Source organism: Pholis gunnellus, assembly GCF_910591455.1.
Source record: "Pholis gunnellus genome assembly, chromosome: 1".
In the NCBI taxonomy this organism is placed as follows: domain Eukaryota; kingdom Metazoa; phylum Chordata; class Actinopteri; order Perciformes; family Pholidae; genus Pholis; species Pholis gunnellus.
Genome location: NC_136528.1, coordinates 24502952 through 24530915, shown reverse-complemented (window position 1 = coordinate 24530915; position 27964 = coordinate 24502952). Strand labels below are relative to the sequence as shown.

The 27964-nt window shown below is 40.6% G+C and overlaps 1 protein-coding gene across 2 annotated transcripts in view; it reads left to right on the top strand.

The window, feature by feature from the left end:
* rasa3 (RAS p21 protein activator 3) overlaps positions 1–23548 on the top strand; it is a 34512-nt gene extending 10964 nt beyond the window's left edge. The window contains exons 3-24 of one of the 2 annotated variants that reach the window (XM_079159636.1): positions 1655–1758; positions 3053–3147; positions 6162–6238; positions 10830–10910; positions 11019–11091; positions 13132–13205; positions 13288–13392; positions 14435–14591; positions 15942–16090; positions 16476–16590; positions 16732–16806; positions 16944–17067; positions 17532–17638; positions 17998–18075; positions 18215–18292; positions 18558–18631; positions 21570–21676; positions 22049–22131; positions 22253–22461; positions 22551–22654; positions 22775–22958; positions 23344–23548. In XM_079159636.1, coding sequence (XP_079015762.1) covers positions 1655–1758; positions 3053–3147; positions 6162–6238; positions 10830–10910; positions 11019–11091; positions 13132–13205; positions 13288–13392; positions 14435–14591; positions 15942–16090; positions 16476–16590; positions 16732–16806; positions 16944–17067; positions 17532–17638; positions 17998–18075; positions 18215–18292; positions 18558–18631; positions 21570–21676; positions 22049–22131; positions 22253–22461; positions 22551–22654; positions 22775–22958; positions 23344–23419 — 2329 coding nt within the window. In that variant the 3' untranslated portion in view covers positions 23420–23548. Of the gene's footprint in view, positions 1–1654; positions 1759–3052; positions 3148–6161; positions 6239–10829; positions 10911–11018; positions 11092–13131; positions 13206–13287; positions 13393–14434; positions 14653–15927; positions 16091–16475; positions 16591–16731; positions 16807–16943; positions 17068–17531; positions 17639–17997; positions 18076–18214; positions 18293–18557; positions 18632–21569; positions 21677–22048; positions 22132–22252; positions 22462–22550; positions 22655–22774; positions 22959–23343 lie in introns of both variants that reach the window. The other variant, XM_079159635.1, reaches the window with a different exon arrangement.
* The last annotated feature ends 4416 nt before the right edge of the window (positions 23549–27964 follow it).

The window sequence follows — 27964 nt, the reverse complement described above, 5'->3', positions numbered from 1 at the left end:
ACAGTAACTCACTGCCTTTATGAACTGGACGATTAAACATGTAATACCACCAGGTTAGAGCTGTAGTTTTAGTTATAAGTCCATCTTTTGTTGACATAAGTGATGCTATTGGACTTCAATAGTATTTAATACAGATGAAAAAAATATTATTTACAAGCTTGATCTAATTTTGTATGTATTCTGTACATTCTTTGGCCACAGAATATCTCTGTATCAAGGTGTTATTATAAACACAGCAGACTTCTGTATAGATAGTGTAAATATACCATCATATATCAAACCAGACTAAACAGAGTTGACAAAATGTAATTACATGTATTTAAGGGTCCCGTATTTGTAGGATTCCTCATAAATGCGGCTCTGCCTGCCTGCCTATCCATCCGCCAGCCCTCTGTATGTCTTAATGTCTTAATGTCTGAGGAGTTACACATGAAGTCAGTAATTGTCAGCAGCGACCCTGAGGGCTCAGCTCACGAGATTCTCATTGCAGTAATTCATCTATGACCGTTGTTTAGGTAAGGCAGAGCATGGCAGTTGATGTACCTTCCAGCCAATGGTCACAAACAGGCCGACTGTTGTAGGCAGGCGAGCTGTAGAGTCCACATGACTCATGGCAAGATGTAAATGCATGTGATCTTTTTCTTATGTCTGGCCAAGGGACAAAATCAATCATCTTTGGGCAAGAATGATGAAAGAATTTTGTCTGTGATGTTTGACACACATAGTCAGACAGCAACACTGCAAAATATTATGGTAGAGGCAGGAATAGTTTACAGATTAACCAATCAGTCAGTTAGTTAGTTAGTGGATAAAGAATGAGTGAGAGCACGAGAGTTAGAGGTTGTTACACACAACACATTCACATGTGATTATCGCACTTTAAAGTTGCTTTGAGGAATTTTCATTTTCTGTTGTTTTTGGCCATCCCTGTGAACACAATAGCTATAGTCTTTCCGAGCACCAGAGTCCCTTTAGAAAACCTCTCGTTTAACCGCAGCAGGGTCTGACAGTCTGCCCTGCTTAGTCCTGGTTCTGGTTCTCCCATGTCTCCCTTAACTCCAGCCGGCCCAGCAATACGTCCCGGGCCTCCAGCAGCTGCCGGGCGAAGGCTGCAGCGGAGCCGGATCTGGGCCCGTCCTGCTGGGGTCGCTGCTGGAGGCCCCGCTGGAGTCTGAGCTCAAGGAGTTTCTGGTGAACTTGAATGAATTCGTCTGATTTTGCTAGAATTGGACCCGGTGGCACCGATAACGAGCATTTAGTATAACTATACAGAAATAGACAATCTTCTCACTGATGGTTTAGTTTACTTAGGTCATAAAGAGGCATCAGTATTATATTGAGACTGTTTCATAACCAGTTAAAAGTTCCATATAGAAACTTTATCTTGCTGGCTGGACAGGGCATCTCCTTATTTTAAAAAAAAGTATACACAGTTATATGTTTTTCCTTTTAGACAGTTATTGTTATATAAAAGCCGCCACTTCATTTCTACAGGAGATTTTGTTTCCCCGAGTCAATTCCCTCTTTTTTTCCCTCTCAGCATGCTTTCTTCTCATCGTTCAACAACTCAATATGTCAAACTTAACTTAACATGCTCAATCAGGCAAGCGGAGCCTCTAATCACAGCTTGCCTTGTGTCTCCTCTCGCCTCCAGTCCATTCTATGGGGAGGACTTTTACTGTGAGATTCCACGTAGCTTCAGACACCTCTCCTTCTACATCTTCGACAGGGACGTCTTCAGGAGGGACTCCAGTATCGGTGAGTAAACAGCTGCTGAAGTCACTCTCTCTCTGTTTGTGTTGGTATCTGTACTTCTCTTTGCTTTGTTTACATTGTGCATCAGCTGCTCAGCCATGTTGAGAGCCGTGTGGAGGCAACCTCTCAGTCATAGATATGCTTTGAATTTGGAATTTAACACCGTTAAAATTTCAAACAATAAAAAATATGTAAATGTCTAAAACACGGTTTCCAATGTCATGATCGACAGAAATAAGGAAACAATTTTAGTATTTTATCAGGAACAAATGTTGATAATTTGCTGTTTTTCTGTATTATATATTACTGTAACTTGCACTTTGCAAATTGTGGCAGGGGCTTTTCAGTATTATAAATAGATCATGGGATTCGATTAATTGATATTGAAAATATTGAGTCGATATTGAAAAACTGTTTTTAATTAAGTGGTTTCCCAGCAACAAAACAATGTGTTTGCCAAGTAATAACACTATTAAAAATGAATGTTAATGTTTATTGTAATTAAACATTTATATCTATATCTATTCTTAAATAGCATAAATATTTTATATCTTAAAATATTTACTGTTAAATAGGTTAAAAAGGATCCGAACAACCATTAATTGCAGTCAATATCTTCAAATTAGTGACTTTTTAAAGGTGAGATACAGACTTTGTTATCTTTAGACACAACCAGGCTAGCCATGTTGCAGTCTTTAATGCTAAGCTAATAAAACCAAGAATCATCTTGCAGAAATTGTCGAATTGTTCCTTTACGTTCCCTTACAGTTACACTTTTAGTACCAAAAAGGTGTGTGTCTGTTTGTGTGAGGGCGGATGTTTTTGTCAGTGTCATTGGGTGTGTCAGTGTGAATATCGGTGGGTTTGTATTTGTGTGACCGACCACAAACTGAAAAATCGTTCTCAGGATGTGATTTGTATCATCAACAGCTCCTGTGTGTGTGTGTGTTTGTGTGTTCATGGGTGTTGCTTACAGAGAAGTAACTTGTTAGTTTCAGGGTTGAAATGACAGGGTCATATCCAGGCCACCAACAGTACACTTTGTGAGTATTTCTTCGACAGGTGCCTGCATGCATTAAAAAGACATGTGGTGTGTGGATTGACAGCAGGTGTGTGATCCATCCAGTGTTTGTTGAAGCTTGCATCGAAGCACGTAGATCTTTTTAGTGAAGTGAGTTATGTTTTGAGCTCATTTGTCTTTGTGTTTTAATGTGTGTGTGTGTGTGTGTGTGTGTGTGTGTGTGTGTGTGTGTGTGTGTGTGTGTGTGTGTGTGTGTGTGTGTGTGTGTGGGTGTAGGCAAAGTTGCCGTGAAGAAAGAGGACCTGCAGAAATATCACGGCAAAGACACCTGGTTCCAGCTACAACCTGTCAGCGCTGACTCAGAAGTGCAGGTCAGTACAGAGAGAGAAAACACACACACACACACACACACACACACACACACACACACACACATTTTAAAAACAAAGCACTGTTCTCTGTTCTTTTTCTTCCTCTTCTATCGCAGATCCTCCAGTTGTTGTTTCTCAGCTATTCCACAGAAACCAAATACCAAATTACACTTAGTCTTAGGGCTGGATACGTTTCGGTATTGACCAAAATGTGCTGGTGTCGGTCGCTTGCTCAGATTAGTTTGATCCTTTGATCTTTTAAGCTTTTTGTAGTACTGCCTTAGTTTAGACAACATTTAACGTAAGAATTCCACAAATTCTCAATGGTTGCCTCATTGGCGGGGTTCGTGGCTGAAAGAGCCAGGCCTTTATTTGGGACAGGCTTATATTAGAGACTGGATTTTTAATTTTTTTATTTCCCCCGTTCTGCCATCAATGCACTAATTCCGTCCGTACGACAACAGAGTCACGTCACGCATTCCGCTTTGTCTTTTACCCCGAACGACCATGAACTGCCATGAATTGCAGCCTTTCCCTTTATAGAAACTCAGATAGCAGAATGGCGAGTATAATATGACTCTGTACTGGTGATATTAGTAACACACCCTTGCTAATTTCAATACACTCGTGGGTTTTGCTAATACGACCTTCCATAGTCTGGTATGAGTGTTAGCTAATCTTAGCAAGTTTTGGATAGATATTGTTTAGTTGATGGCAACATCACTAAGCTGGTTTGAGCTGTTTTGCTTGCATACATGACCTTGCTATACTTATTCTACAGTTACACTACATTTTAGCATTTTAACCCGAATTGTCATTGTGAAAAAGATACATAAACAGGCTTTAAAATTGGAGAGAAGTTTGGCTCCTGTTATTAAAAAGAATTATATTTCTTAAATTAAGGTATGAAAATGTATTTTTGGGGTTTCATGCGACACCCAGCCTTAGACACCAGCATACCGTACGTGCATTGGTGTGTGATAGTGTTTATGCATGTTAATGTTTGAAGCAGGGCAGAACCCAAACAAACACAGCGTGTGTGCACCTGAAACACCTGAGCCTGCAGGGTCAAAGTCACCTGGCTCTCTGTGTGGACTCTAGATCCCATTCGCTCAGTTTGTGATCAGCTGGTGAAAGAGTGAACAAGATCACTATATATTTCACATTCTCACTTCTTTTAATGACAGCTGGCTGTGATAAAAATGTAAAGTGTGTGTGTTCGGGTCGCATGGTTGTGGTTCCGATTGGCTGTTGAGAATAATAATAGGATATCACTGAATGTTAAGGAAATACATTCATGGTTCTTACCTGTTGGAGTAAAAAAAAGCACATCAAAGCAAATCACTCCTTTATTTTTCGGAAATGTTGACTGAAATGTTAACATTTAAATCTCAAGTGTTGATCGTTTGATCTGCAATGTTTGCTCTTTATTCTACTTCGGTACCATTGACATCTCTGACAATGTTAATCAAATGCACATCCAAACATAAGTCCAAACATTAGGAACAACACAAATGATAAAGTGTGTCGATCTCTAAGAAAAACCGACAAGTTTCCAGTCTGCTGCTGTTTTTGACAAGTGGAGGAAAGTTTGCACAATTGATGGCAGCATTTAAAAGTGAATTTAGTAGCTTTCTGTGATTGACAGCGGTTTCATCTGCCATGCAGTTAGCACCTCTCATTGGGTATTCTCAGCAAGTCGTCAATGCAATTTGACACACATATGAATAGTTGACCTTACAACCTTAAAAGACAGTGAAAACTAGCTTTGTTTTTCTTCTAGTAATCCAGCTGTGAGCTGTTGCGTTTTTCCCTCACTTGTCCTACATGCTCATTTGACACATGTGCAACATTTTCTACTATTCGGTATTTCAGCAGTCTCACTCACCCACAGGCATGGTTACACACACGCATGCACGCACACACCCGGCACATGGTACTGCACACACAGTCGGAGACACAGTGAACAGTAACATCTGCAGACAGATGGGTGTGTGTTGCCCTGGAGCAGCGATCTGAAACAGAGACACATTCATCCGTGGAGCCGGGGAGAGGAAGGATGTGTGAGAGAATGAGAGAAAAGAGAGAAAGCGAGGGAGATGGATCAAATGAAGTAGGAAGATAGAGTGTCTCTCTTCTCTTTTCAATAGAGGACACATTGTTTGGCCTGTGCGCACATGTGTAAGTGCGTGTGTTTGTTCCCTCCGCTTGTGAGTTTGCATACTGATGCTGTTAATTACTGGAGCTTTTCTCGACAGCTGGACCACTACACTGTCATTATGTCATTAATCCAATCACTTCAGAGAGGGGAAATAACTTCAACATGACGTTCAGGCTCGCAGCTATTTACATACAGTGTCTTTGTTGGTGGAGGAATGCCATTTTTTTTTTTTGTGTTGTATGGGGATTTATCAAAGACAAATTATTAGTTGACTGTTTACTTGGCTAATACTTACCGTAATCAGGCGGTTTCTGAAAAACAGTTTCAACCAATTCCAGCCTCATACTGGAATATGATACTATATGATGCGTGTATAGCTAAAAGTTTGGGATTTTTATTTTTGGTAGTACTGAGAGAGTTCATAAACTTGCAATTCAATATAAGAGTGAAGCATCTCTGAAGGGATCTCCACCAGCTGTGTTTTCCGATAACCTGAAGGATTACATATTTTTACGAGTTGAAATCAATGGCTGAACCTGTTGGATTATTCATTGTGAGAGATGGATTGTCACCAAGCCTAAAACAAGCTTAAAAACTAACATTCTTTTATTGGATAAAGTTTCCTGTTGTCAGCAGAAGTTTGTCTTGCGTCACAAGCCAGCTCTATTTCACACGCACACAAACAAAACGACGAATGCATGGTTTACACCTGTCACTGAGCACCTGGCTGTGTGGTGGACGCCGGTGTTGTACAGACGCTGAAGTGCTCATTAGCACTCTGCAGAACCTTGAACATTTAAATTCAAATGTGTGTGCATAAAAAGTATCCATTTGTGTGTTTTGTGTTCTGCAGGGAAAAGTGCACCTGGAGCTGCGTCTGAGTGAAGTCATCACAGACAGTGGGGTCATCAACCATAAACTAGCCACACGGTGAGACTGCACACACACACACACACACACAGAGTCCTTATGTTTATTTGACTTGTGCAGTTTTATAAAAAATACATGTAAACAGAAGAAAAGAAGTCACAAAGATTGCTTTTCTGCTGTTTACAGAGAAATATCCATTTTCTGTCAAAGCTTTAGTCACTGCTACTGTCTGCTGATGTCTTTTATTTTTAGCCACGTGGGCAATGAGGCTCTAGGGACTGCAATGTCAGTTGGTCCACCACTTTGGTCCAAACTGAAATATCTCTGAAAGTACTGGATGGATGCCACAACATTTTGTAGCGACATTCATGGTCCCCAGAGGATGTATCCTGCAGACTTTGGTGATCCACTGACTTTTCCTCTAGTGCCACCATGAAGTCAAAATGTGACTTTATTTACATTCCCATCAGCCGCAGCTGTACTTTGTGTTTAGTGCTAATTCAAGCAAATGTTAGCATGCTAACACGCTAAGCTAAGCTGGTGAACATGGCACACATTATACCCGCTAAACATCTGCATGTTAGTATGGTCTTTCTGCACATGTTCGCATCCTGACATGAGCATTTAGCTCGACGTACCGCTGTGCTAAAGTACAGCCTCACAGAGGGTGGCCTGACACTATGTAGAGCATGGTTACCTATATGTGAACTGATGTTAATGTAAAATTTAAATCAAGTGCAGTGTACACGCATGTGGTCTGTCGTCACCTGTTTTTAATACATTGTGCTGCTGTTTTACATAACACTGAAGATCAAACTTTGGAAATCACTCCCTTGTTTACTCATTTGCTATTCTCAATATAATGGATACTCAATAGTGAGAAGTAAAGTGAGATTTTGGACACTTACCTGCTGTTGAATCAGGAAGGAAGTAGTTTAAATGGCATGGATTTTCTAGGGCATTATTTAGTGGATACATTTAGCCAATCATTCTAAGGTGCATGGCTTGTTGCCCGACAACAGCTTTTGACAGGTAGTGAGATGGTTGGAGGTTAGAGCTTGTTGTCTAGAATAAATCTGTTTTTGAACGTGTGAATCAAAACGTTGTGGATGTCATTGACTCCTGAATCTTCCGTTTTTCATTGTGTCAGTGTGCATGTGTTGCTGTGTGAGTTTAAAAGATACTTCTTGTACACGCATGTGATGTGTGAACTTCAGTGTTTGGCATCAATGATATGCTTATGGTGTGGATGGATTATTCTGTGTGTGAATATTTGTGGATGCTTGTTTGCTCTCCAGCTCTTCCTCTGTGTAATGCAGCAGTAAAGTCCAATGACGAGCCAGCGTGGCTCTGTTCCCAGAGCCCAATGTGGGTAAGGAGCTTAGAGCAGCCGGTCATCTGGTCAGATTTCTCTAGGAAGACACGTGTACCAGAGGGACGGGGAGAGAGCTGCGTCCATTCAGCTCTACAGATCAAGCTAACCGATTGACAGAAATCGTCTTTAGACAAAGAGAAGTAATGTTGTTTATCATAGCATGTTTTATTGCAGGTCAACTGAGTGTACATTCAATGCATTTAGCCTCAAGTAACATGTACATAAGAATACAATATATAAAATACATAAGAAAAATTCAGCACTTCTTCAAACAACTACAACGATAAAATACTACTTAAAGAATAATGCATCAGTGATAACCAAATAATATAATGTATATGATATAACTCTGTGGCCAGTGTTTTGCATAACAAGTACTTGTACTTTATACTAGTACTGTACCTTTGCTTAATAATAACAAAATGTATGTCTTTTTGATTCCACACATTCTTCCTTGTCAAAACATGGCGCCTACAATACCCTCAATGCAACTCGACCAACGACAGTTTGGTCTAACACTCGGGTGTGTTCTTCTATGTAGCCTCAAACCACAAGCCTCAAGCAGAGATGAGGAGCGGCTAAGGAGGACTCACTTCTTTCTAATGTCACACCTTCTGATTTCTTTCATTTTCAAACTTCAGCCCCAACTGATGCTGACTCAGGTGACTCATCAGATAGACAAAACTATCCAAAACCTGTAAACAGACGTGGATGTGTGAATATCGATGGAGTTCCCCTTGAAGTAATATTTTGAATATACGTGTTTCACTTGTCCTTTTTAATTTTTAAGATGTGGTTAACTTGTGGTTTGTACCACGAATGACATCTGAGAACAAGAAACATCTTACAACAAACACATTACTTTCTCATGGAAGATACGCAAGTCCCTGTTCTGTTTTAATTTAATATTTCACCTACTTGCAATAGTGCTCCGTCAGTGACAGACTCAAAAATCACATCCGCTTTTTTTGTCTGTGGTTTTGGCACCATGATGTAATTCATTTCCCTCTTATTTGAGCCAAATTGTTTTTGACAGGTTACGTGGGCGCAATAAAGAAGCACATTAACCTAATATGAGTAATGTTGACTAAAACAAATAAGTCTGCTTCACCACCACTGTCTGGCATGTCAGAGCTCACAGTGGTGAGAGAGGAAGAGACAAAGAGGAGGGGGCTGGATAGTAGGCCAAGCAGGGGTTATATAAACAAGCTTATTGGACAGGAAGCGCTCTGGCATTAGTGATGCTTAACCCAGCCCTCTCCTTATTCTTTATTAGGAACCAGTGTGTGTGTGTGTGTGTGTGTGTGTGTGTGTGTGTGTGTGTGTGTGTGTGTGTGTGTGTGTGTGTGTGTGTGTGTGTGTGTGTGTGTGTGCGCGTGTGCGTGCGTGCGTGTGTGTGTGTTTAGTCGGTTCAGTTGTGGGCAGCGCTGAGATTTGCTGTGTAATTCATCATGCGGTGTGAGTAGTGGTGCATCATCGTGACACACTGGAAGTGATTCGTTCCGCTGGGTGTCCTGTAACGTTTTCTAATCCCCTTACAGCATGATGTCATTGGACACAGGACACAGGAATAGATGGATGGATGAATGGATGGATAGATACACATATAGACAGACAGACAGACAAAATGCACATATCTGTCTGCTTGTATGTTTATAGTGTATAAAACAGCGGCCAATTAAAATTACCTTGGAATGACAAGACTGTTATGTTGTAGGCAATTAGAAAGCAAACAAAGTAGAATTTAATTGAATACATGCATATGCATGAATGTGTGTGATTTGATTTGGAAACAAGAATTTCTGCAGAACTGGAAAAGAAAGACGTTTTGCTGCTTTTTCTCTTCTTTGTTTCCACTTCTGATCTTTGTTTCCTGTATCTCCCTTGTTCTCAGTCTGATTCCTCTGTTGTAGAGTCAGAAGTCTGAAGATATGCTCTCCGATGCTTTTTCGTTTTATTTGTTCTCCGGCCGCTCTCAAGTGGTCTTTGTGCTGTGTTTGTAGTTGCTGGATCACACAGGATTTAAAATTGGCGAAGAGTTGTGCCAATTTTAAATCCTGTGTGATGCTCAAATGGAATTACTTCCCTCCATCTCTTTTCATCTGTCCTCTCTCTCTCTCTGTTTCTGCAGCTCTTACAGACACACCTAACATTGACACCAGGGACCGTATTCACATGCTAAGAAAACTCTCGGAGAGCTCTTAAATCTACGTGCAAGGACTCCCAGCGTAGGAGGGAGCTGCAGTATGAATGGACCAGATGTTTTATGTCTGAGAAAAGGGGGCGGTTGAGTGGATGGCTTTCTTTAGATGTAGTTTTTGGTCAGTTAAAAAAAAGCTTTCTTTCTGTCACTTAAACAATTAAACAATTTAGTGTATGCTCATGTGTTTAATACCCACGTCACAAATATAGATTTGTAAATGTCCACATGTGATGTGGATATCCTGTGAAAAAGGTCTATTGGATAGCAGCAGTGAAGTTCTTGTATCTTGTAAGGTTCAAGTGTCACGGGTGTCACATGTTTTCTTTTCGTTTACCAGCTCTGTGTTACTGAGAACCTTCTGTAATCATTTCAGAGCTCGCACTTCAAATTAGGATTTTTGAAGTTAAATTAAAGCTGCATTAAGCCACTTTTTTATCAACTGGGGGGATGAAAGCCTCCAAAACAAACTGATAGTATCAGAATTATCATCCCAATGGAGAGCAATGAGATTCCTGCTGCCTGTGTGGGCAGAGGATTGGATGTCAATTGTCAATGGTCAGCAGGACTGGTGACCCTTTTACATTCGTCATTTGATGTTGTGATAACTTAATAAAGCTTTAAGAGTCCTCCGAGAGTAGTCTTATACTCTCCATGCTCTGTATGGCCCCTAGCTCTTGGCATTTGGAGATCATTTTATGCTGTTTCTTGCTTTTTTTGGTGCTGCCAAAAGAAAAAAGAGCTAAGCTAGCTCCTCCTAACTTAGCATAGCAAAGCTACGTTAGCGTTGTAAAACATACCTTAGCTTAGTAAAGATAATGTCAAAGCACCTTGTAAAAAGCTTTTGTCTATATTAGATTTTATGTATTACACCATTCAAATTTTAGTACCATCATCCCTGACATTTAGGCGATAAGTCATTCAGAGTAGAGCATTAGACGAGATCACACAGTTCTAATTAGCATCACGTTAATGTGTTACAGGTGTGTGTGTGTGTGTGTGTGTGTGTGTTTGTGTGCCTATGCTTGTACAGTAGTGCGCTTATTCATTAATGTTTTGTGTGTGTTTCTAAACAGTGTGTTGGAGTGCCAAGGTCTTCCAATCGTCAACGGCCAATGTGATCCCTACGCTGCCGTCTCCTTACTAGGACCTTCAAGGTCAGATCGCTCACACGATTGGACGTGATTTCACCTGACACACCTTTGTTTTCCATGCTAACTTTTAACATGTGGTTTTATCTCATTCTGCCTCTCTGCTTCCCTCAGGTCGGAAGCCAAGAAGACCAAAGTGAAGAGGAAAACTAACAATCCACAGTTTGAGGAGGTTTTCTATTTTGAGGTAAATATATCTACTTCAGTTGTTAAACAGTAATTTGTGTCTTCATGTTGGGTATCAGTCAAAGCTAGAGGTATAGTGTGGGTTCAAAACCTATGTGGACACCTGAGCAATATAGCTATATGTAATTGTTGATTTGTTTAATGTAAGTATCTTACACACCCATGGCCTAATTAGATTTCTTCTAATTAGCATGTGGGTGCTCAAACCGGGCTTCATCTCTCATCTCTCTGTCCATCCTGATCATTTTATTGCACCTGTTGTGGGTGGGTTGTGACACCTTTATCTTTATTATTGGTTAATGACGTTTGGTGATGTAATTCCAGCACAGCTCTACCCAACTTCAATCTGAGCAGAGGTACAAGTAACCAGAATAAGTTGGGAAACGTGTGTGGATGTACAGGGCCTTTAATAACCACCCATAATAACCTTCGTATTAATAAAAGAAAAATGTATTCAAAACTGAGTGGTGTTATGAAATATGATATTTGGGCACAGTCAACAATTCAGCAACATGTTTGAAATTTGGATACTAAAACATTTGTTCAAAGATTTTCACTGACAAATTTCAACTGACCATAGAATTTATAAAGTAACAAAAAAAAATCTCTCCCTCTGGTGTCCATTTTGTTGCTCCATGGGTCTATTTGCTACTTTAAAATGTACTTCTCCTTTTAAACTGAGCAAGCTGTAATGTAATCATCTTCACAGGCTGCAGTGCACATGTTGTAAGGCTATACTCAGTTAGCATCACACTGTAGTTAGCCACTAAAATGTTCCGCAATTAACAAGCTAAAGGCTCAGGTTCCTAGATATTAAAACGTTGGCTTTCATTGCTTTTACCTCTAAAGTAGTCACAGTAGCCTTGAGTTACTAAACATAACATTAATTCTTGCTAATAAACAAACTTTAACATGCGCTGTGTAATTAACATCAGCAAGCTAGCATAATAACATGAGCTAAATTGTAAAAATCAGCTTCACAAAGATAAACAAATATATATATATATATATATATATATATTTGTTTCATATTATATTGTACCATACTATATTGTACCATACCTTTTTCAAAAACTTCTCATGGTTCACATTTATTTCTATTTATGATTATATATATTTATATATATTTTTCATACTCACACAAACTTCCTTTCACACTGCCCCCGTTAACCCTCGCTCACCAGCCGCTCTGCTCTGACATTTTTGTGTCGCTCCTCCCTGTGGCCTCCCCGCTGCAGCACTAGAAGACAGCAGGACAAGAGTATGATTGATTCGGACAAACCACCACCAAACAATATGGCCCATTGATTTCTATCCGACAAGACCGTCTCATTTATTCCCGACCACCACATGAAGAGGACTCATGCCCTGTGGTGCTTTCTGCATGCAGCCCCCTTCTGAGCAATCCTCACGCAAACACGGTCCATTTATCATGTCTCTGTCATGTGATTGTCCTTTATTTGGGGGGGGGGGATTTTAGTTTTGTCATCGCTTCAAACTTACCCTGTCACATTCTGATCTCTGATATATACTATTTTGATCCAAATCTGCCAGATAGTGAGCTTAAAGTTGTTTTTTAGGTTATTTTGGCCTAATTATAAACAAAATGACTCATTTCAACAAAATATTGAAAAATCTGATTTCCACACTGCAAAAGAGCATCTTATGCTTTGCAATGTAATAGTAAAGCACTTGATGTCTCAATTAGGACTGCAACTTACAATTATTTTCATGATTTATAATTCTGCCAATTATCTATTTTATTAAGCTAACATGAAAAAAATAGATCTTTGACAAAGAAAAACAAAATCCTCACATTTCAGAAGCTCAAACCATAACGGAAACGAATAGTCGATTATAAATTTTGTTGTAGACAAATTTTGTTTAGATTGAATAATCAACTAATTGTTTGAGTCTCAATGTTCTGTCTCCGCTTCCACCAGCCGGTTTTTCTGGATGTAGATGACCCTTCAGCTCACCAGGAGGAAATACCGACTTCCACATGGTTTATGCTAAATGTTCACTCTGCCTCCATTTCTAGGTGACGCGGCCGTTAAGCTACACAAAGCGTCAGTTTGATGTTGAAGAAGAGGACGTTGACAAGCTGGCACTGAGGTGAGCCCGTAGAGGATTCTGTGCTGTGCTGAACTTAAAGCGTCTCCTCGGGTTGAACTGTGCATTGTGGTTGTGTTTTCAGGGTGGAACTGTGGAACGCCAGCAACCTGAAGTTCGGGGATGAGTTCCTGGGAGGGGTGCGAGTTCCTCTGCGAGCGTTGGGTCAGGCCGGTGTCCATGACGCATGGTGAGAGGACTGTCACTCATACGTAACATGATCTCCTTTCACGCACTCTCTTTCAATCAGTCTTTTTTAGATTGTTTTTTTCCCCCCACTGAACAAGTACTGTACTGTACCCTGCTGGACCCGGTTGTGTTTGTTTCATCATAATTGTCAGTTGACATTCGGAGTATGTGTTGCCACAGTAACAGCAGAGCAATAGCAACAATAATCAACATTGACAACAGTTAAAGTCCTTATTATCCAGGGTCGATTTCTCTGAGCATGAAGGCATTCCTACATTGCTGACCCAACAGAGCCTGTTTTTACATTTCATTTCTTTGTCTTCATGAATGATGGGAGCGCTGCTTTGGAAATATGAACAAAGAGAATAAAAATTGGGTTTTCAGTGTAGTCCAATACAGAGCGGAATAATCACCTCCTTACATGTAATCAGAATTAATTTAGTAACTACATTTTCAAGCAACGTCACCATTTACTTAGAGTCCTGATTAGAGCTGATGGAAACGGCAGAGTCGTGTGAAATTTCTTATTCCGAATGTATCATTTTTTAATTAAGACATGTTGGATACGCGGTTATTATCAGGCACGTTTTTTGGACATGTACACAGCAATATTTTTTACTGTAGTTGGAGACACACATCTTCTTGCCTGTTTTAAGGCCGGTTCTGTACGTTGTACACAAATCCACTAGCCAAAAGTTTGCAAGGCTGGACTGGAGATGCATGCATGCTGTGTGTCCAGACTCAATGAGTGACATCTCCTGTTGGCTTTGTTGAACCTGTTAAGGTGGAACAAATTACACCTTTATCATTCTTATAAGTAGATGTGTGACCTAATAAAATGCCATCAAAGATCCAACCATCCATCAACCTGAGTAGAGGTCTAATCAGCCAGAATAACTAAAAACACCTATGCAGGTGTACAGAGACTTTAAGTTATTAAAACGAAAACAAAATATTTTATCACTGTTTTTGAAAATGTTGAGACAATTGTTGCCCATCATCCCTTCAAGTTTGATCACGATCTGATCTTTTTCCTTCCTCAGGTACTTTCTCCAGCCCAGGGAGAACGGAGGGAAGTCAGTGAAGGTAGAAGAGCTCGGCTCTCTGCGTCTGAACATCGTTTACACTGAGGACCACGTCTTCCCCTCTGAACACTACACTCCCCTCAGAGATCTACTGCTGCACTCTGCTAATGTAGCGGTGAGCGTATGTGAATGTGCCTCTGCTCTGCTCATACATATTTGGTGTCCTGCGGCATCTTGTGCTTATTACCGCTTATAACTAGGGATGGGTATCGTTTGGGTTTTTTCCGATACCGGTGCTAAAACGATACTTTTAAAACGATACCGGTGCCTAAACGGTGCCTGAACCGATACTTTTTTTATTGCCAAGTCAAATTTAACAATATATTTAACTGTTTAAAGTATACTATACATATTAGTGCTGGGCAACGATTACAATTTTTAATCGCATGGAATTTTTGCGATTAATCTCATTGTTATGGCAAAGTTCAATAATTAATTCAAAGGTAGTGTATTGTGCACTTTTATTTTAAAAGTACTGCTATATGAACAAAAGTGCAATAACATTTGGTTTGCAAACACTTTAAACAAATAAGGTTCTTTTTAACAGCAGTATTCCCTTTACACAGTAGCAGTTATATCTCTTCACTATCTGTGCTCAGTGTGTGACTTCATGTGAAACGTTCCACTGCTGTGCAACAGGAATACAATGTTTCAGCACGTTTCATCTAAATGTGTGTCGTCTTCATGACAGAGCATGTGAATGCAGCTCTACTGTTCATCAATATAATGCTGTAACTCAGAGGTGATGATGGTTACCCAGCGATCAAAGAATAAAGACACACTTACGCACAATGTAGGTGTATTTTCCCTTTAACTCACGAGATGCAGGTAGCATGTTTTATACTTAATGTGAATTTAATTCATACTTTGTTGGCATCTTATTCTGAAAATCGGATGTTCCTCTGAAGAAACCGGATGTTGTCTCACGTTAAATATTTCCGCTAACTTTCAAAGTCCTTCGCTCGCTCCCGATCTGTGCCGTTTGAATGCGTTTACCGTGAATTTCAGCGTATAGGTCACTAACATCTAAGTGTCTGCTGAGTTGACCACGGAGACCTGAGTGTCTGCTAACTTTACCGCAGCGATGTCCAGTAGTCTCCATTCCTCCACCGCTGCCAGTGAGCAATGAACTTTCAAAATAAAAACAGCCACACTTTTGACCGTTTACCTTTCGGCATTTTCTCTGTTAAAAGGTTGATGGCTAGCTAGCTGCTGTAGCTATACAAACGGTAGCTATCGTTACCTGCTGCCAGGACGGAGTCATCAGAGTAGTGTTAAAAAAAAGTATTTCAATCGGCTCAGGCACCGAAAAGAAGCACCGAAATCTGCGTTGCGTTTCGGTCCGGTAGGTATCGGTCGTATAAGTACCGGTTCCATATTGGCACCGGGTTTCGGTACCCAACCCTACTTATAACACACCACTGTTTGAATGCCGCATGTTGACTCCGCACACCTCTCTGTTCAGCCTGTGTCGGCGTCCCCAGCTCACACCCTGGGGGAGGTGTGTCGAGAGAAACAAGAAGCCGCCATTCCCCTGGTACGCTTGTTTCTTCACTACGGCAAGATTGTGCCTTTCATCAGCACCATCGCTCACGCCGAAGTCAACCGCACACAGTGAGTGTCTCGTCGCAGGAAGACGAATCAGATGTTGGAGAATTTCCTTTGAACTTTGTCGTATTAGCAGATATAAACTGTAGCAAATCATTCTCAGTACTAATATGAGTACATTTCTTCAACATAAGCCCAGCTGACTGTTGTATTTTTTGGGAGTTGGAATTAATTCCACTTCTAAATCAAGAGCAGATTTATTCTTGAGTCGTATCAATTAAAGTGATTGTGGAAATGAGGTCATCAGGTTGTATGTGAAAATCAAATAGCTTAGCATTTTGATTTGTTTGTGACTATACAGGCAGGAATGTAATTTAATATGGATATTAAATAACTCATGTTGTTTATTAGGCAGCGGTTCTGAAAAAGCACACCCTGTCTCTCTGCGTAGGGATCCTAACACCATTTTCCGTGGAAACTCGCTGACTTCCAAGTGCATTGACGAGACCATGAAGCTGGCAGGAATGCACTATCTGCAAGTGACACTCAAACCCATCATAGATGAGGTATGGCACCGCGATACTACCGTGTTGATTTGTCTTTTCATTTCTTGATTTCATTCATGTCTCTCTCTGTAGCACCCCTCCGAATATTTTTGCTAAATCAGATATCAACGGTTATTTGAATACCTTTGTAAATCTTCACAGATCTGCACAGAACACAAATCCTGTGAAATCGACCCGGTCAAGCTCAAAGAATCGGAGAACCTGGATACGAACAGGGTAAGAGCATGAGTGTGTGTGTGTGTGTGTGTGTGTGTGTGTGTGTGTGTGTGTGTGTGTGTGTGTGTGTGTGTGTGTGTGTGTGTGTGTATCGTCAGTGTTATCTGACATGTATCTGCCCTGCCTGCCCTCTCCAGGAAAATCTTCGTCAGTATGTGGACCGTATCTTCAACGTTATCACCACCTCCGGCGTTCGCTGTCCCACCGTCATGTGTGATATCTTCTTCTCTTTGAGAGAGTCCGCTGCCACCCGTTTCCAAGGTAATTCACCCTCTGAATGACTTACAAGCGATGGAGGAAACAAAGCAAGCTGCTATTAAGTAACAGGAAATATACAATAAAGAACGGGATGTGCAAGGCGTCCAAGGACACTTTCTTCTCCTTGTGCTCTGCTATTTGTGTCAAACTTGAAAACACTTAAGCCTCCCACACACTCATTATGGTCATGTGTGGAGTATCGAGTATGTTCACTAAGTGTCACATACTGTGCTGCCTCCTTTTGGCTGCCACAGGGCACTGCAGTCACAAGAGGAACAAGCTGTTTCGATTTTCAATTTTGGAACTTTCTATATAATTGAGACAGCACATTGAACAAATATGCTTTTCTTATTCCAGACTGACCGTATATACTATATGTGAAATTATAGAAAGAATTAGATATAACTCTAGCAAGTATAGTGGAATAAATCATCACTATCATACTTTTTTTCCTTTCTGCTCTCTAGTTGACCAAGATGTCCGATACACAGCAGTGAGCAGTTTTATTTTCCTGCGTTTCTTCGCTCCAGCCATCCTCTCTCCCAACTTGTTCCATCTACGGCCGCACCATCCAGTGAGTCTGATTAGCAAAACAAACAGACATTCAACCAACATATAAACACATGCACATATACCTGTGACAATAACTGCTGCTGAAAATATGTGGCGTAAAATGTTTTAGATTTAATTTATCAAAGCTTGAAAGAGTTTGTTTAGTTGTCCTGATTTTTTTATGGTCACATTTCCTTCTTTTTTTTTTGCCACATTAAGGACTTCTCGTGCCGGTTGGCATACAAGCGGAAGTTCAAAGTGCATTCTTTACTTTGAAGACACTACATTTCTTTGTTTTTTCTGGTCCAACCAGTGTGTTTATGATGTGGTCATGTGTGACAGCTTTTCAAGATTGGATTTCATGTATTTTTGTCTCCCTAGGATCCCGCCACCTCTCGAACCCTCACCCTCATCTCCAAGACGATCCAGACCCTGGGAAGTCTCGCCAAGTCTAAATCTGTGAGTTTCTCTGAGTAAAGTGTATTTCTCTATTTTCATTCCTGTGACCGTCCTAGACTTCATTTGTATTTCAGTGTAAGAACGATCTAATCTTCTCCTCTCTGTCACTCTTTCTTTCCATACTTTTATTCCTTTCAAGGCCAATTTCAAAGAGTCTTACATGGCTGCATTTTACGACTACTTCAATGAGCAGAAATATGCGGACGCTGTGAAGAATGTGAGTGTTTCGCTTCTTTCCGTGTTACATGCTATAAATCTCCAGTTGGTAGACGCAGGATCAGATATTCTCTTTGTCTTGTATGTCAGAAGACTAACTCAGATGAATGAGTAATGAAAGAGAGGAGACATTTGAAAACAAATGAAAAAGTGGAGGGGATGTCAAAGCATGCCTTTCATGGTTGGAGTTCTTTGGATGAGAGGGAACGAAAGTTACCACCACAACAAATATGTTGAAATATGACATCCTTTACTTCCCTTCACAGTTCCTGGACCTGATCTCCACCTCAGGAAAATGGGATCAGAGGAGTATTGAAACACCGATCATGCTCAAAGAGGGGTAAGGAGCCAGCTTATTGTCAAACTGATAATCATGGAAAGAAAAAAAGGTCCATAAACAGCTCTCTCGATACCACCGCTAAAAAGTCCTAAATATGTTATATTTGATTAATTTAGAGAATGTATGGAACACTAATTTGATTTCGTAATCCTAACTGTTTTATGTTCTGTGGCAGTAACCTTTTCACTGCCAATGAAGCAGCTTCAGTGTTTGTCTTTTTACCACCTTATTGGCAAATGTTTCTAGTTGTTGGGTTGACTATTAAGGCTCAACAGTCCAGACTAACTTAAAGGAATAGTTTCAACATTTTGGTAAATATTCACTTTCTGCCAGAGAGTTGGATGAGAAGATTGATACCACTCACATGTCTGTATGTTGATATGAAGCTATTGCGCATAACTGGAAGCAGGGGGAGACAGCTAGCCTGGCTCTGTGCAAGGGTAACTAATAACACTAATTACACACGTTATGTATTGCTTGTTTAATCCGTACCAGTCTGTTTTACGAGATACTATTTCTTGACTGGCCCGAAACAAATAACCTCCTGGAGTCTCCGCCAGTTGCCGAAAGCAAGAAGAAACGGTCTGGCACATAACCTCCTTTTAGGTGATTTTTCAATTTTTGAAAAGCAGGATTTGTGTTGCCATTGGACAAGCTAAGACCTGCTGCTCGCTGGAGCTTCATATTTATCATACATACCCAAGAGTTGTATCAATCTTCTCATCCAATTCTCTGCAAAAAAATAAAAGAAGAGTATTTCCCAAATTTTCACATTAGTCCTTTAAATTGTCACTAAAGTAGATTATACCTTTACATGTTTCAGCCCTCACGGTCTGACTCATTACCAAAGTGAACAGTGACAAGCACAGATGTACCCGAGGCTGTAAACTGAGCCCTCTCTACCAACACATGGGCCGTTGTTTTGATGCTATTTCTAATGAGGCTGTAAAGGCGAGGACAGTTTCCAGTTGACGGTAGTTGTGCCAGCGCCTCGCTCACCAACATCCCCACCCTCTTTTGTTTCTGCTACCGGGCATAGGAGTGTAAAACTCACTATAAAGAGGGTTGATGGGAAGGGTTCAAAAGGCACGAAGGGCAGGTAAGAGCTTCTCTATATAAAGGCATTGCCCTTGTGACCCCCTGTGTGTGCACTGCAACCCCCCCGAACCAAGCCGGCCATATTCTCTCCCACCAACATCATGCGCCGCTTTAGATGCTGCTGCACTTTACTTTATATCTGGCCTACACATAAGCAACCTATTTGTTACTGTCTGACACTGTGTGATGGATTTGAGTCTTTCTGCATTTCTATGGCAGTAGACTGGTGCACACACAGACTGTAATGGTATAAAGTAAAGTGTTAACCTTTACGCCTGTAAGCCCTCATTAGCGCTGATAGCCCTTCTCAATCCTGGCCATGCCAGACATGCTTGGTGTGACAGTGACAGCAAGGGTTGGTTACTGTACAAACATTTCTGGGATCTCATATCTGCCCGCATCTTGACCCTTTACACCCTTTGTCCAGACTGTGACCATATCACCACCACACTCGTTAGAGTTTCCCGCACAGCTCCCGGCGTTATGGCAGATGTGAAACCAGCACGTTCTTGGGGCAGTAGTGTCAAAAAAGTACAAGTCTTCCTGTGGGAGAGTTGTGACTTTGGTGTTTAGAACCCGTGTGCTTCAGATTTCATGTATGCGCTGGCCTTCAAACTATAAACAAAGACATCCTGGTGTTTGCTCTCCCTTAAAGGACCATGCTGGTGATTTTACATGTTTTAGCCCATTAACAACAAATAGTGTAGGCTGCACCTCACATCACTGTCAGACATTTTCCAAAGCATACCATCATTTTGTAGATTGATTTTAAGTTACAGGCATCCAGTGGTTCCCTTTATTTTATTACAGTGTACTTGCACAGAAATTTCCTTGAGATTGATAATTCATCATAGTGGATCTATGCATGTATTCATTGATTTATTGGTAAATAGGTTGCGAGCTCAGAAACGCTGCATTCATGAGCATTTGGATATTGTCAGAAATTCCATCCCAGAAGTTAAAAAGTAAGAAAATATAAACATCCTTGTCAAGAGTTTATTGTGAATTTCTTGCAGGGCTGCAACTAACAATTATTTTCATTATTGATTAATCTGCTGATCATTTTCTCGATTTATCAATGTGATGACTTCAAAAGTATTGTTTGGCCCGATGTCATATTTCAACATATTTGTTGTGGTGTTAACCAGCAGTCCAAAAAACAAAGACAATTCTTGATATTTTTGTCAAGAATTCTTTTAAAAGTGACTAAACAATCAATAAATGAGGTCAAAATAGTTTTACATTGTCCTTTTGTACAACAACTGATCAATATCATTGACTTAAAAATAAACATGACATGAGTTGTTCAATGTGATGGATTAGCTTTCTCAAGTTTCAAGTTTCTGCAAGCTGATTTCCATAATGTACTGACACATAATGGAAGCCACTGACTGTTTGGAAGGAAATCACTCTAAAATCTTGTGTTATGATTTGGCTAAAAGTCAGGTGGGGAGTTATTCACAATGTAGTAACAATTTAGATAATGGGGGTACCTTTGATCTGCTGACCCATCTTAGAATTCAAACTCATAGACTGTTAAATCTATGAGTGCTGTCCTGAAGCTTTTTACATGAACAGCAGCGATACATACAAGGAACTGCAAGCATGTAAACGGAATGATGATAGAATGATGACTGCACAGGATTCCTTTAACCACAATGAAATGCTAGTCACTAATGGTTTTATGCAAAGTCATTCATTTACACTCTTTTACATTTAGCACTGCATACATATAAAAGGGATGCATTGTGCCAGATACATAACAAATACACTAAAAAGAATTCAGTGAAACATGAGCTCATTTGTCAACGCTTTCAGTGGTGTTTCCATTTTCCCTCAGATTTATGATAAAGAGGGCACAAGGGAGAAACCGGTTTGGAATGAAGAACTTCAAGAAGAGATGGTTTCGCCTCACCAATCACGAGTTTACCTACCACAAAACGAAAGGTAAGGTCAAAGGTCTCTCAGGATCTCCCCGCAGTTGCATTGTTTCCTCGTCCGTTTCTGTCGCTGTGTGTGCTTTTGTAAGAATCAGCAGGAGGGAGAGAATCTGCTGAATGTACAGTTAGTCTTCACACAATGTGCATTCAACACATGTGGTGGAGATTAAGTTACTGAGCACACGATACATTTGTGCTGCATCCAAACAATCTCGGGCCAAAATGTATACGTAAGCTGTTTCTAAGTGACATACTACATAACAGGTTTCCATGCATGCTCAAATTAGTCAGTATGCAGACAACAAAAAAATGTAGTTCTTGTTTTATTGTGCTGTTTTTTGTCCTTTCTCATGTCTGATGTGTTTCCTTTTATGTCCAGGCGAGAGCGCTCTCTGCAGCATTCCTATAGAGAACATTCTGGCTGTAGAGAGGCTGGAGGAGGAGTCTTTCAAGATGAAAAATGTAAGGACTCCACACAGCCATAAACTTTTTAGAGCTTTGAGCATTTGAACTTAAATCACCCTTTAAAGTGTTTCCTACAAGATTCTCCCCTCACACGCTGTCCCTATTTTCCCTCCTCCAGATGTTCCAGGTTATTCAGCCGGAGCGGGCGCTCTACATCCAGGCCAACAACTGCGTCGAGGCTCGCGACTGGATCGACATCCTGACCAAAGTCAGCCAGTGCAACCGCAAACGCCTAAGCACCTACCATCCTTCAGCCTACCTCAACAGCCACTGGCTCTGCTGCAAGCTCTCAGCAGACACAGCCCCTGGGTGTACGCCCTGCACTGGGTACGTCAAGTTGTCAAAAATCTACCCAGCGTCAGGTTCCTTTTCCTTTTTGTACACTCTCTCATCCTCTTATATGCGTCTGTCCTCAGCGGCCTCCCGGCAAACATCCAGCTGGACGTAGATGGAGACAGAGAGACCGAGAGGATTTATTCCCTGTTCAGCACATACATGACCAAACTGATCAAGATGCAAGGTCAGACGCTGACAAGAGTGCTTTAAATGTTTGTGAGCACATTTTCCATGTTTCTTTTTTTTCCACCTTGTCCCTTTTGTGCTGTCTCTCACTCTGCTGCTGGTCTGTCTTTGCCTGCAGAGGCCTGCGGCAGTAAATCTGTGTATGACGGGCCCGAACAGGAGGAGTACTCTAGCTTTGTCATCGATGACCCCCAGGAGACCTACAAAACCCTGAAACTGATTGTTTCAGCCGTGCAGACCTTGGAGCAGCAGCACACCAAGTACAAACGTGACAAGTTCAAGAAGACAAAGATAGGCAGCCAGTATGTGGTTTGTTGTTTATTTACGCTTGATTATCTTTCGTTACAAACTAGAGTTATTGTATATTCAATGCAATGGAGACTGAGAACTGCTGGAAAAATGTTATGTGTAAAATGTAGTTCAATACCGAGCAACTTCCCCTTTGGGCCAGCAGGTGTTGCAGTTGTACAGTCCACAATTGCACAAAGTATGTTGGAGATTAAATGAAGCACTTTTAACAGTTCAAATAACATGACATCGGCATCATAATATTGGCCTCCAGCTCTGCTTAGCCCCTTATAATCTGCCCAGAAAATGTTTTTGATTCATGTTCTATTTTTAGCTCTAAAAACCTCTCTAGAACCTGCTGCCAACACATAAACACCATCTTTCTCTTTGTTTCCTCAGGGAGCATCCGATTGGAGACAAAAGTTTTCAGTGCTACATTCGCCAGCAGTCCGAGAGCTCCACCTACTCCATCTAGCCCTGTGTACTGTTTCTACGATGCCTATAACCAGCAGATTTTTCTTCACTGGAAAAACTTTCATCTTGGCAATGCCCCGTGTCTAGTATTGAGTTTTAAAGCTTTATTTTTCCTCAAAACAAGATAAACAAGGCATCAATGTGAGATCATTTTACTTATTTCCAAAGCAAAGTATCCGTGCTTCACTTTTTTAAAGACTTTTCAGGGAGCAGCATGCTGTTTTAGAAATAAGTGTCACCTGACTGGCGTATTTGTCCAGTTTTAGGAAAATACGAGTTTTAATTGTCCGTACCAGACTGGACGAGCTGTGTAGATGGACTTTTTTTTTGCAGTGTCTCAAGGTGCATCACTCCAAATCGGGAGAACAGACCTCAGACCAGCATGAAAAATAGAGGAACAGTTGTGGAGGAAAGGAGTGATACGAATTAAGACATAATCATACCGTACATCTACGTGGGTCTCCTGTCTGTGATGTGACAAGAGGACAAGCCAACGTTTTCACTGGACAGTTCTGACAGTGACCAACACGCACTTTAATCGCCTCCACGTCTATGGATGAACAAGCATCGCAGCACACGTTCAAAAGCTTATTTTATCAGTTTGATTTGTATTTGGTTATTATAATGGTTGACATGTTGAGATGTTCCATTGTATTTCACTCCAGAAGGAAGGAAGGACTGTACTTTTCCCTCTTTGGGTGGCGTCGCCTCCATGTCTTTGTCGTTTCTTTGTCCTTAACCTCCTCAGGAAGGCTGTGAAGGTTGAGGGCACAGAAGAAGAAGGGATTGTCGGGACCAAGCACAGCCGAAAGCAGCTTGATGTTATCAATGTTATCTTTCAATTTCATCCCCTCATTTTTAATCCTCACCTTCGATGTTTAGGATGAAGTTTTCACGTGTCATTTGAAGCCTTGTTGTGTTATGGTTGGATATAAGGCTCCTGTGTTATCAGTACCTGGGTTGAAGGAATAGCTTCTTTTTTTTTTTGGAGAGTCAGAAAAACCCATAGATGCCTTTTTTGTATCTCTATGGGTGTCAAGTTGCAGCTTCTCTTTTAAGTAAGACAAAATACACTGGGCGGGTATTTAGTTGAACTCCATCTTGATCTTCATCTGAACAAAGACGTTCGATAACAACGTCCAACTTCAGAACCAGTTTCTGTCGATATCAGGGCTGCGTGCTGTTGGCCCCTGTTGACTCCCGCAATCTGTGAATTGTGAATTGTGGATAAGCACAAATACATTCAGTAAAATGCATTGTGTAACCACAATGTAAACTGAAATAACAGTGTGCTAGCAATATACACTCAGTGGCCACTTTATTAGGTGCACCGGTACAGTCTGTTGCAATTCAGCTCTGCCATAAATTCAGCCTTTACGTTTATAATGTTCTGTTTATCACAGACATTGTGAGAAACGTGTAGTTAAGTTAAAGGTGGTGTTGTTCTGGACGACACTGAGTGGTGTTTCTAACGTTTTTGTTCTTCTTATTTACAGAATATTAGAAAGGGTTGAATATAATGCAGTCCAGAACAGCCCCATCAGTATCACCTCAGTTATAAACATATAACTTAATCAACACCTTTAACGGTGTAAAAAGAAGAAAACCGAATATTATTGCCATCATAAAAGTAGACTTTATGACAGAACAGTTGTATATGATTGCATTCGACTGTACAGGTCATGTTAATTTTATTCATATTTATATATCTAATAACAACTCTGTCTGAGATGTACATAATGAAGTGACCAATGAGTGTATATAGAATATAGAGTGCATAATGGATTAATAAACACATTTTGAAATTAGATTCAATCGCCACAAACTAATTGCCACATGCTGAACCTAGCCCAGTTAGTAGTCCAACCTTGGCTAACAGACACACACATCCATGGTGCATTTGGTTATTCTGTTGCAGATTTATATTAGTGGAAAACAGTGTATTTTGCTACTCTTAAGGGGTGCCAAAATGTGTTACCGACACCCAGCAGTTGACTAATTCAACCATCCATTCAACACACCCTCAAACTGCATGAGAAAAGGGCAGTAAAGCCAAACTATCCTTACACCCATCACAAAGCAGAAACTACGTGTTAGCACAGCTCCTAAACAAGGACGTCTTTTAGCTTTTAACTGATATATTAACATTTTAACCAGTCTTGTCTCAAGTTATGATTGTGAAATGGATAGTGTGTTATTGGTTGTGTTGCACTGTTGGCTGCCTAATAATGTTAGTTATTCTGTTTTGTGAGTTACCTCCATCTTCCTTTGGAAATAGCTGCGCCCGGTAGTTTAAAACCTATTTATATGCATTCCTCTGAGAAACTGCCTGCTGTGAATCTTACCGGTCAGCACCCCAGAATCGGTCGCAGGTACAGGATTTATTGTTGTTAACCATTTGTGTTGTGTTGTTGTACGCCTCCCAAAGGCAACCACTCTCATCGGCATTCATATTCATCAGCACTTACTCTTGCCAAAACCAGTGCATGTGAAGTATAAGTTGTAGTCACAGCGACGGTAGCCTCCACAGTCACTTTAGTGCTACCGGGTGACAACAAACCTCAACAAATTTTGTATTTTCCAAAATTAAGTACCTGGTTATGTAGCCTCATGGGTGTTCCTGTGATTACAGGTTCCCAAACAGTGCCAGTCATCACTTTTATAAAATTCTCTTTTTGAAAAACAAACAAAAATAAATCATTGTTTAGATATGTTTATATATATATATATATATATATATATATATATATATATATATCTCAAAACCTATACTGTTTTAAAACAGATGAGCAATTATTCCGATGACATCTTTTTTCTCTGTCAAATGTGTTGATCTATGAACTACAAGGAAAGTTCTCAACTGTTTGACTCTGTTTTCTAATTATGTCTTGTCATACAAAAATCTTGCTGTGTATCTGAATCGAATGACTGAGGTGTGTGTGTTTGTTTTAGTGCGTATGTGCGTGTTTGTGCTTTTTGTCAGGGTGTGCATGAGTGACTGAGATGACAGGTTGTATTGCCAATTGAATGACCCCAGTGTTAGAGGTCCACTTGTTAAAAAAAAGGAGAAAATCACTGCCTGTAATTATACTAAAGACTGTAGTGTGGAAACATTGTTGCTGTACTCTGGCCTGATATGGGTTGTCTCCTCTTTCCTCTTGTATAGAACAACTGTTCCATTTCAAGGAACCTTTGCCAATATATTCTCCCCACTCATTTTATATATGTCACACATTAATAACATTAAGAGAGCAGCGTTGCTGTAACCTCTGAACTTTGGTGAGTGTTTGTTTCCACCAGTTACTGACTCTCCTCAGGTTTATGAAACTCTGCAGCACTGCATGTTTTTTTTTGCCAAGAGTGAGGAGACTCTGACTTAAGTGTAAACCACCAAACAGCTCTGTCTCTCATCCCTAACTTGATCATCATATTTATTATCATTTTCAGTGAAACCTTCCCAGAAAAACATCAGCTGAATTGGTGAGGTAATGCCAGTTACAGTAACGGCGACTCCTCCACCCGAAAGCCCACAAGGGAATGACTTATGCAATAATGATGTTTCAGCATGCAATAATAGCAACAACCCCACAATAAGCCCGCCAAATTATCAACGCACATCTGCTGACCCTTTGCAGTTGAAATTCCTCTTCAGATAAACACATGTTATAAAGGGAGAACAGTGTATTTTGTACAAATATTTTAAAAGTATTAAAATAAGCCTGTTATATGTGTACATAAAACAGTTGAATGAATGGTGAAAATGTGATGTGTTTTTTCCCCTGAATAACTAAATGAAACCAATATTAATGAAAATGTGGCGTCTGTGTCTTTTTTTTAATCCAGTGCAGTCTGCCTCTACACTGAGTATAGAGTCATGGTCACAGTCTGGCTCCGCTCCTCTGACTTTTTGTCGGGACTGAACTGAGTTGTGCCTTTACAGACTGTGGTCTTGTGAGTTTTAGGGTTGCCTGTGTTTCTTAGTCTCTCTTTGTTTCACTCTTGTATTAAGAGGAGCTAGTTTTCTGGGTTTTATACATGCTTAGTGCTTCCTGCACCTCATGTGTCATATCTTGTTTAAATCCTGCCTTTGTGTGTTTTCCGTGACCGTTGTGATGGTCTGCCCCTACCTGCTTAATTTCACCTGTCCCTCGATGGCACCCTTTTGTTTGTTTGTTTACGCTTGTTTCCCCTGTTTCATTAGTTGGTCTTTGTACCTTGTGCTTGGAGTTACTGCCTGCTTTTCCTTGTGGTTTTGTTTTGTAGTGTTCAGTTTTCTCTGAGTTTTGTATTCACCCCCCCCCCCCCCCCCCCCCCCTCTCAGGTTGTAAGAGAGTCAATAAATCACTGAACTTTTCCTGCTGCCTCCTCTCAATCCATCTGCGTCTGGGTCCCACTGTGTAATCTCCTGAGACTGTTGGTCATATCAGGAGCTGCACTTTGTTTCAATCAGTTAAGACATTTTGTTTGGCTTTAGCTGTGGTGCAGATACATTTGTGTTTGTGTCCAAGTTTTGCCTTTTATGAATCAATTATTCTAGAACTCTTTT